The sequence below is a fragment of the Bactrocera latifrons genome, unplaced genomic scaffold (genome assembly GCF_001853355.1).
Source record: "Bactrocera latifrons isolate USDA-ARS-PBARC rearing strain unplaced genomic scaffold, ASM185335v1 scaffold_57, whole genome shotgun sequence".
NCBI lineage: Eukaryota > Metazoa > Arthropoda > Insecta > Diptera > Tephritidae > Bactrocera > Bactrocera latifrons.
The window spans coordinates 440,082-451,484 of NW_017537234.1; the positions used below are offsets into that span (position 1 = coordinate 440,082).

At 34.9% G+C, this 11,403-nt stretch overlaps 1 protein-coding gene across 1 annotated transcript in view; it reads left to right on the forward strand.

Annotated features, from left to right (window-relative positions):
* LOC108974575 (optomotor-blind protein-like) overlaps nucleotides 1–6,296 on the forward strand; it is a 27,634-nt gene extending 21,338 nt beyond the window's left edge. The window contains exons 3-4 of the mRNA XM_018942488.1: nucleotides 3,593–3,840; nucleotides 4,033–6,296. Coding sequence (XP_018798033.1) covers nucleotides 3,593–3,840; nucleotides 4,033–4,952 — 1,168 coding nt within the window. The 3' untranslated portion in view covers nucleotides 4,953–6,296. The remainder of the gene's footprint in view (nucleotides 1–3,592; nucleotides 3,841–4,032) is intronic.
* The last annotated feature ends 5,107 nt before the right edge of the window (nucleotides 6,297–11,403 follow it).

Sequence of the window (11,403 nt, forward strand, 5' to 3'; positions counted from 1 at the left end):
TAACTAAAGATAAATAAATTAAAAAGAAATTGTTTAATGAAATTAAAGAACATAAATTTGAATAAAACAAATATTCAAGATATAAATTTAAAGCAATCTTTAAATTAATTTAAGGCGAAAAAAAAATTAATCCATCCAAATGAAAAACTGCAATTATTTCTAATCTCCACCTTCAAAGCGCTTTCTAACCTGCCCAACGCTGACTTTTGTTACACCCCATTCACTTCTTTTTAAGCACTTCATTTACGCCGTTTCCTGGCATCATTTCCATGCCATAATCGGCATACCGACCGCCTGCAGCCGACTACAACCGCAAGCCGCAACAATTAACGCAGGCATTTTTCGTGCAATTATTTGTCACCCGTCGTTTGGGCGATAGAAATCGCAAATATTTTCATAACTAATGTGTGGCTGTATTTATGTATGGATGTGTGTGCGTGTGTGTGTGAGAAAAGTATAACTCTAAACGCGCCGTGCCAGACGCTTGAAAGGGTTACTGCGTAGCAATGGCAACACTGCGAGTAATTTACACTGAAGTGCTACAATAACAACAATATGCATTAACACATTAACAGTAGCAGCATCAACAATAACATAATCATTAATATTGTTTTTATTGTTGTTGTTGTTATGATTGTAACTGCGTTTTGCAGCCACCCTAAACTGCTTTGACGCCGAATTTCCTGCACACTAATGAATTTGTATGAATTTCATATTATTTATGGTATGCCAAAAAATATATTTATATGTTTTATACTCTGTATGGAGTTTGTAATACCCAGCAGGAAATGTTAGAGACCCTTTAAAGTATAACAGCATGATAAGCTGAGTCGTTGGGCCTTGTCGAGACCGCCGATTTTGGACCACTATAGCGTATAGCTGTCATACAAACCTACCGATCAAAATCCAGTTCTTGTATAGAAAACTTTTTTATTTAAAAATATATCTTCATGAAATTTGGCATAAATTATTATCCTAAGCATTACTACAATATCTCAAGAAATTGCTCAGATCGGACAACTATAGCAAGTAGCTATCATACAAAGTGAGCGCTTGAAATCAAGTTTTTGTATGCAAAACTTTTTTACTCGAAGAGATATCTGAACCAAATTTAGCATGAGTTATTTCCTAAGACAGCGCCACAATATCTCAAGAAATTGTTCAGATCGAACTACTATAACATATATCTGCCATACAAAGTGAGCGCTCGAAATCAAATTTTTGTATGGAAAAGTTTTTTACTCGAAGAGATATCTGCACGAAATTTAGTATGAGTTATTTCCCAAAACAGCGCCACAATATTTCAAGAAACTGTGCAGATCGAACTACTATAGCATATAGCTGCCATACAAAGTGAGTGACCGCAATCAAGTTTTTGTATTGAAAACTTTTTTATTTAAAGAGATATCTTCATGAAATTATCCGCACATTACTTTTCAAGGCAACTCTGCAATATTTCAAGAAATTGTGCAGATCGGACTACTATAGCATATATCTGTCATACAAAGTAAGCAATCGCAATCGAGCTTTTGTAAGGAAAACTTCTTTATTCGTGCAATGTATTAAGACTTCAGTGCAGCCGTACTTAACTTTTTTTCATGTTTTATATGAACATATATATATATATACGTATGTATATATATCACCGCGTGCTGCTTCAGAATTGCCCTTATTGCAAGCATTTGTAACGTTGATCCTAGCTTACTAATGTCCTTAATGCTTAATGTTTTCATTTGTAGCAACATACACACACGCACAATCCCATATAAAAGCATACACAAACATCCACACATAAAAATATTTCTCATCACAGCTCTACTCTCGCCACTGTTCGACATTTAAAGCGCCTTATTTGCTATAAACCCATATCGAGTCAAAGGCAAGCCGTCCCTGAAGTGCTATTCATAAAGCAAAAATAAACGAAAAAGAAATCGAAGCCTTCTACAAAGCCGCTACACGCATATTTGTCAAACAATCGCACCCTTTTCGCAGCGCAGCTAGAAAAATTTGTCATAACTAAGTGGCGGGCAATCAAAAATATACACTACAAACGAATCCATGCAACCCTTTCGCACAAAAATCGCACGCACAACATAAATAACGGTATCTACGAGTATATGAGCACACACAAACATACATTCACACATAGCGGTATTAGTGTCGTCACTTTACCAGCAATCTCCTGCCGCATTCACTTTATTTACGCTACAATAGCACTAATGCCATACACTTTGCACTCATTGTGCGCATACTTTTGTGACACACTGGTGTCAGTGACTTATAAGCTGTCAGCTGTTGTGGCGGGGGAGCTTAAGTGTTTTCGAGCAGCGTTTGATTGTGTTTAGCGGATTATTTTTGATTTTTTGTAATGTCAGCTAATTACTGGAGCAAGTACTCTTGGGAAGATTATAGGGTGTCTATTGTTTTGGGTAGTGCAGGTGTTTTTGAAGTGGAAGTGTAGCAAAATTCTCTAAATTGAGGAAGCTTATCGCTCTAAGAAACCGAAATAAGTGATTAAAAAGATGTAGAAGAGCTTACGCTCCCTCTGTGATTATGTAAAAGAAGTCACTTATGTATGTGAGCGCTCTCTCTCTCCCGCTCTGTTTTTTTTATAGTCGGTCTCTCTCTTTCTGAGTCTATCGAAATCTATCCCCTTTTCTTTTTAAGTTTCTCTCTCTAGGTGTTTTTCTTTAACTCTCTCTAATTATTATTTTTGCCCCTCCTTATCACTCTGTGTTTCACACTTATTCAATATACATATATCTTTTCGCATATCTCCATCTCTCGATTTATATGTCTCTCTATTACTAGCTTACGGTATATCTTTATATGAGCATCTGTATCTCTCAAAAGTTCTCAGTTTTTCTCTCTCTACCCTTCGGTGTCTCCCACTGCCACTTCTCACATCTATATACCCCTCTGTGTCTCTCACTCACGCAAGATCTATCTTTCTGCATGGCTCCATCTCTAGATTTATATTTCTCTTTCTCTTAACTTTTTTCTTTCTATGCGCATATCTGACTCAAAAGTTCTGAGTTTTTCTCTCTCCATTTTTTTGTTTAGTTTGTCTATCTCTCACTCTTTCTCAGCGATATATTTACGCCTATTTCCATCTCCCGATTTATCTTTTTACGTCTCCCTTTAACAATCAATTTTCCTGCCTGTATCTCTCTCTCTCTCTCTCTCTCTGCCTCTCTAAAGTTCTGTGTCTCTTTTACAAATATATATTTATATGCCTCCCTCGTCCTCCGTATAAACCACAGTGCCTCTCGCTATCTGAATATCAAACATTATGCGTCTCTCTTTCTCAGTTTTCAGAGAGATATTCCTTGAGATTTGCATCTCAGAAATTAGTCAGAAGATGAAATATTTGACGCTTCAGTGGTATATGATTTCTTTTAATCAACAAATTAAACACTGATGGAAGAAGACTCCTTATAAAATCTCTCAGAATCTGAACCTCTCGAAATTCTACCGTCACCTAGCTTACAAAATCTTTCTTAACACCATATTTATACATTTATACATAAATTTCAACTTGTACTTGGATATTCTAATTAGCCTTTTGCCATTCCACCAATTGTTGTTACAGGCAAGCCCTCATGTCGAATCGCGGGTCCGATTCGGACAAACTCAATCCGACACATGTTAGCAGCTCACGTGCGCCACTGCATTTGGGTCATACCGGTCGGCCACCGCACCACTTGCATCCGCATGCGGCGCTACACGACAATCAGGCGGACGACGAGGACAAGCTGTTGGATGTGGTCGGACCGCCGCAGAGCCCACTATTGCCTTTGAGTCATTCGTTGCAACAGATGCATGCGCATCAGCAATCCGGTAGGTCTAAATAATAGTATTTTACATGCTTGAAGTAAGGTCAGAAGAGAGCTTAGCTCACTTCAGATCGTGCATCCACATTTTTATGCTAAGTAGTATTACGCACGTTTCAGCTCACACATTTATTTTCTTATTACCGCCATTTTTTGTTTATTTAATTTAATCGATTCCATTTTTCTAACCAATTTAAAGCCCTTGCAGCCTGGTTCAACCATTTGGCCGGTGCCGGCGATCATGCGAACGAAGAAGCTCTACGTCGTCGTCTACAATCCGACGATGTCGAACGTGATGGCAGCGATTCGAGCTGTTCGGAGAGTGTAGGCGGCAGCACGGGTGGTGCATTCCGGCCCACCTCGTCGGGCAGTCCGAAAGAAGGCGCTGCTGGTGGTTTAAATGCAGCTGGCGGCGCATATCCTTCACCGAACATATCGGTAGGCCCACCGATACACCCGTCGCCGCATCTGTTGCCTTACCTCTATCCACATGGCCTCTATCCGCCACCGCATCTGGGGCTGCTACATAATCCGGCCGCTGCGGCCGCCGCCATGAATCCGGCCAGTCTCAATCCGGGCTTGCTATTCAACGCGCAATTGGCGCTCGCCGCACAACATCCCGCCTTATTCGGACACTACTCAGGACATACGCCCGTCTCACCGCTACAGGGACTCAAGGGACATCGTTTCTCGCCATACAGCTTGCCTGGCAGTTTGGGCTCTGCCTTTGATGCCGTTACGCCTGGTTCGAATGCGAATCGCGGTGGCCCGTCAGGCGCTGGAGATGCCTCAACACTGGGACCTGGCAGTAGTGGTCCCGGTAGCAGTATAGAAAATGGACCGCGCAGTTTGAGCTCCAGTCCACGTCCACGTGCCTCATCCAACTCACCGCCGACGCGTCCGATTTCTATGTCGCCAACGACGCCACCATCACTGCTGAAGCGGCAGAATTCACCCTCAGAGCTGAAGAGTATCGAGAAAATGGTCAACGGTTTGGAAGTGCAACACAATGGTAGTGGCAGCAGCGCTGGTGTGGGCATGGGTATTGGTATTGGTGCGCTGGTCAGCGGCGCTTTGGAGGAGCTGCAACGTAAGACACCAACACAAGTGGATCAGTGACATTTGTTTGATCGAGACGATAACGACCGTTCGTCCGTTATCGATCTCGACGATGTGTGACCGCAAGAGCAGGTTTTCCTGTTGCTTTAGTGGGCTTACAAAGGAGCCTACGCGCATATGAACGCGGTGGCAATGCAGCTAACAAAATGGCAGTCAACAACCTACACTGCGACAAAAATATGTCAATTGCTTGTTAGGCTACTAGGCTAAGGCTAGAGTGTAGTGTCACAGTTTAAGCCTCTACCGCCAATGCACCTTTACTTGTCTCTCGTATGTATATAATAATAAGTATCTATGTATATTTAGCTTAAGTAGCATAACAAATAAGCTTGAAAGCGTTTATCTACTTGTTTAAAATTATGTTCCACATACGATCCACACACAAATGTTTACTAAAAAGAGTATTTTCGTGCATAAATGCGGCAGTTAAGCAAAAATAATGTGGGGCTAGCTTAACAATGCTGTACTATAAGCGATTCATGTGAAATACTTGTTTCGCAAGGCACTAAAAGCAAATTTATTGAATTTTGTGCACACATTTCATTTTTGGCTTACGTTCTACATAACATCCACTCAAATTTAACACATTTCTTTTACGAAAATACTTTGCTTTTAGTTATACGTTGAAATCATCATAAACTAGTTATGTTCCACATACAATCCACATACGTTCCATACTTTTTTTCTACATTTACACATTCTACATTTGCTTTGAGCATTTTTTTTAGCTGCTTAATGTTATATTTTTGTTTAACTGGCGCCTCTGCCTACACCAGCAACTATATCTGCAAGTATTGTATCACACATAGTTATTTATATAGATTTAGCATCATATAACTAAAAAATTTTGATTTTGTACACTTTTGCGTTTTAAATTTAGTTAACTTTTTAAGTTCTCAAACCAAAGAGTTACTTTCAGTGTAAAAAATATAATTTTTTCTAACAAAACCTAAAAATACTACTAAAACTTAGTTCTTGCTGCTAATTTGCATAAAAATATAATTGTGTTTAATTTTGAAAAAAAAGTTATCTTATCACATTTCTCTTAATTGTTTCGCACGTACACTGTGAAAAATATTTAAAAACACTTCTCTTTAGCCGAATATGTAAGTGACTTGCCCCCGAAAACCCAAAAAAATGCCTACTAAATTTAGGAGAGGGCGTGGCATTCAACATTACACGCTCAGAGTATTATAATTTAACATAGGACATTGTATAAATGTGTAATTTTTTCTGCAAATAATTAAAAAAATATTAAAATATATAACGAATAGGCGTAAAGGCTTGTATTATTTAGTTTAAATTTTTTAAATGCTAATAATTTGTTTTTGCAACAGTTCAATATGTTCCTCACTTACATGTAATAATGTTTTAAAATATTTTTTTTTTTTTGTTTAGTTAAAAATGTTAAATTAAGTTTTAAATATATGTGAAAAATAAACAACACTTTTTCAGCCGAAAAGTGCAACAAATCAATTTAAAAAAATACACTGTAAAACAAAATGGGAAAGCAATATTAATTATAGTTAATTAATGCACTGAAATATTAATTAAAAATTACACATTTGTTTGTTTTGCGCTGTTAAAAATTTCGGTGTGCAACAAAGCATAAAAAATTTAAAAAAATCAGTGTTGACAACCGAGAAAATAATTAATATAGGTTAAAATAAAAAATGGCAAAAAAATCGATTTTAAAAAGAACACACTGTAATTAACAAAAATTAAAAAAAAAAAATTATATTTAAAAAAAAAGAAATAACACAGCAGTTCAGGAATAATGCTGAATGTAAATAAATTAAGTTATTAAAATTAAAAAAATAAATAAAATAATTAGTAAAACACAATTTCTCAGCAAAAGCTTAAAACCGAGTATGTGAAATTGCCACCCTTTAAACTACAAAAAATTAACCTAAATGTAGTATATATAAAACACAAGCGTATATAGAGTACACACATACAAATATATATTTATAAATTCCTATAAAATTTATATATATATATTAAAAAAAAAATAAATAAATTGATTAGTGTAAAAATGCATAAAGTCCCACTTATCCTTTGAGTACATTAAGCGAGAAAGCAACAAAAAGCAGAACACAGTGTATGAAGTTAAAAAAAGAAACATATAATATAAAAATAAAAAATTATTAATATGTACTAATTTAAATGCATATAAATACATACATATATACAAAATTCACAGTAATGTACATAGTTACAATTAAATTTATACATATATAAAACTATATAAATGCATATTGATTAGTAATAAAGATACTTCTACATGAAGCATTAATTAAATAAAAACAAACACAATACAGTTTTTTCTTTACAAAAAATAAAAAAAATAGGATAGAGAAACCAATGAAAAGTAAGTATTTCTTCAATTAATACAGGTTTCCGAAAAAATATGCAGAAAAATATTAAGAAAAATTGCAGAAAACATTATCTTTTGAAAGAAAAATATCAAGCATTTAAAAATATTCAAAATTGCAGATATAAAACATGCGTTCCACAGGCGATACACAATATTTTTTGCCGTATAAAATTCTAGCTACTTTAAATGTTGAAAACGCATGTTTTTCGCAAAAACTAAGCATGTTCACATACGATCCACATATGTCCCACATTTACAAAATGTGCCAAATCGCATTATTGGCTTATAGTTTCTATTTTCTATGATACTTTCCAGGTAATAATGATACTAATTAGCTGAAAATCGTGGTTTCTGCATAAAATTTCCCATTTTTACAAATTATGTATTATTGACTATGGCGAAACTTATACCTTTTCAACGAAACTGAATCACTTCTTTAAAGAAAAATCTAATTTTTATATGAAAGTTTCAATTTTAGTAAAGCAGGGGGGGACAGCAACTCAAATTTCCAGACAGCATGTATGTTTGTAGGTATTTTGTGAATTTGTAAAGGAAATAATAATTATGGTAAATACACCTTAAAAAAATTTGCACCCAACATAGTTTCCGAGTAGTAAAATGAAAAGTGTTATTACCAAATACATCAAATTTCCTTCTAAAAATTACGTTCCACATGTAATACACATGTAAGTTCAGCACTTTTAGTTTCTAAATAATTAAAACGTTGAAAGCGCATGTTTTTGTGGAAAATTAAACAGATTCCACATATGTTCCACAACCCAAAAATATTTTACAATAGTAGACTTAACTGTTATTGCTACAATTTATAGAAGCTTTTGCTAAATAATAATATTTAACAGCAGTGACGGGTATTGTTTGTATATATGTAATGAAATATTTCTAATGGATTTCTTACGAATTTAATATCTCTATCTAATTCCTACAGTAAAGATCTCTCTCTCTCTCTCTTACCCACTCTACCGACAAATGCTGTAACGCTCAAATACAATAAATGTTTGATTAGCATCAGTTGTTGTAACAGCTATGAAAATCGAATAACAACAATAAACTAACAAAAGTTACAGCCTGCACTCCCCAGTTAGCGAGCTGCAATTGACACAAAATTTTTTTGGGCTGTGACAAATTGCAACAACGCGGACCAGCGTGCGCTTCGGTCACTCAGGGTCGGGTCAGTGGCTGACCCCTGCATATGTAAGTGACCATTACAGCTACTAGTAAGTATATATATTTTACTGCTGCTGGTGTAACTGCTGTAGCTGAGTGTGGCATGTGGCATGTGACACATGTGCCTTGGCTATAAATGCAGCTAACTTTCATTTATTCGTTGGGGGGGGTGGCATTGATAATCGTACGCGCGTATTGAGACCTCATCGATTTTCGACTTGATATGCAAGTCAATGTGTGGCGATTGTCTGCGGCTGTCAATTTCAAAAATTATAAACAATTTATTGCATGAGAGTGGAGTGTAGAGCGCGTGAAGAGGGTGCAGTGGATATGCGAATACTCTTAAGTTGATAAAGTTATCAAAACAAAACACAGACACAAATACAAATAAAGAAAAATAAATGTGATATGTGTAGCGGTAATTACGAAGGGATGTGCAATGAAGTGACAAAAGACAGGGTGTGAGGGCAAAGGACCCACATACTACTTAGTGTGGATGCAGACAATTGAAATATGTGAAGTGCATTTAATTTTTTTGTCGTTTAGAGTGGCATTGTTCCTATTCTCATTTATTGTAAATAGTAATTTTTGGTAATGGGAAAAGGACGGTAATATTAGTTAATAATTTAAAAAAAGTTACAAAAAAAAACAACAATTCGGAAAAAATATAGACTGAGTTTTCCTATAAATTTTTATATCTTCGAATTCACCACACTTAAAAAACGTTATGAAAACTTCTATCTGGCAACACCAAATATTTTTTTAAGTTTTCTTTTTTTGAATGATTTTTTTTTATAAATATTTTTCCACTTTTACACATACAAATTATTTTGCTAAATAAATTTCCATCTGGCAATACCTAATCTTTTTTGAAGTTTTCTCTTTTTTAATGATTACGATTTTTTTTCTTTTTTTTTTTGGAATTTCTTCTTAAACCAAACAATTTAATTTGTGTAAAAACTCATCAAATATTTTGATCTGGCAACCCCAAAATATATTTGTAAGTTTGCTCTTTTTGAAACTTTTTCTTTTTGTAAGTAAATTGTTTTCATACCATTCTTTGTATTTTGTCAAAAAATTCATCACATAATTAGATCTGGCAGCACCTAAAAGATTTTTAATTTTTAGCTTTTTCTGTGTTAATGTGCTTTGGTAACTATTTTTAACTATCCAAATTTTATTTACCTAAAAAGTTGTTTAAAAGTTTCAATCTGGCAACACCAAAAAATTTATTTCAGTTTTATCTTTCTGTTTTTTTTTCTTGGAAATATTTTTTTAGCAACCAATTTATTTTGTCTAAAATAATAATCAAAACTTTCAATATGGCAACTCCAAAAATTGCTTTGAGTTTTCTTTTTTTGCATGATTATGCTTCTATTTTTTAATTTTTTTTTTTTTTGTCATTCAGTAATTTATTTTGTCTTAAAACCATAAAACCACATAAACCTTGATTTTTTTGTAAGTTTTTTTATTGACGATGATGATTATTTTTTGGAAATGCTTTTTCTAAAACTCAATTTATTTTGTCTATAAAATTAATCCAAAACTACGATCTGGCAATACCATAAATATTTTTAAATCTCTCTATTTTGTAATTCTAATAATTATGGGCTTTTTTGTATATATTCTTTACATTTCCCAATTTTGCGTAAAGAACAGTCAAGAACTCAATCTGGCACTCTCTACATTTTTAAGTATATTTAGCCAAATTACGAGCTAAGTCGTTTCTAAGCATAAATCTATAGTCAAAGCAAGAAACTGCCTTAACGACGAACCCATATGAACTTAGTCTTCAATATAAAAATTAAAATTTTTGAAAATGGGGATCTATTTCCCAACATTGTCTCCTTACAATTCGGTACTTTGTTGGAAAAAAAATTTAGTGGACGTCTCTAAAGTAGGATTCGGAGACGGCAATAATTTTTCTAAGTTCGGAAACAAAATTAAATCGCAAGGTGCCAAATTTAGTCAGTTTGATGAAAAGGGTGGACAATTCCTAACTTAACTCGAATAAAGAGGCCAGGAAAGGTGTGAGCTATAATGGAAGAGCATACTATTTTGTGGCGGATTCGCCGAACGTAAGATAAGTAGTGACTCCCCATGTGACGTTTTGAGGTTCCTACTGACTGTGCTATCTGGTGTACCTTGAATCTGTGATGTGCCAATACGAGACCGTGGGCATACGTGGTAGCCATTTCCAGTAAGCTGGACAACACTTATCAAAAACAAGATTGCCAAGGTTGAAACTCGTGAAAAAAAGCTTTCACGGTCGCAATGAAAAGTAAAGAGCCAACGAATATACAACGTAAAATCAATGATTGATCCAACTTTCTGACTTGCATATCAAAAATACGCATCCAATGACCTATTGACTTTGGTATTTTACAGTTCTCTGAAATTCGAACAGATACACGTAAACGCTTGCACACGCCGTCAAAATGAAACTACGATTTGGACACTGTTAGTTCAAAAAGTTTAGATATATTCGAAGTTCTTTTAAGGACATTATTTTTGGAAGAAGAGTGAAAGAGGGCTCTGAAATTTTACAACGCTTCTTCCTCCCTACGAAGCTCAACACTTGTCGGAAACGCCGATATCAGACTACTATAGCATATAGCTGTCATACAAAATCACCGATCAAACTCAAGTCCTTGTATGGAAAACTTTTCTATTTGACAAGATATCTTCAAGAAATTTGATACAAAATATAACTCAAGGACAGCGCTACAATCTCCGAACAAATTTATCAGATCGGACCACTATAGCATATAGCTGTCATACAAAATCGCCGATCAAACTCAAGTCCTTGTATGGAAAACTTTTATATTTGACAAGATATCTTCAAGAAATTTGGTACAAAATATAACTCAAGGACAGCGCTATAATCTC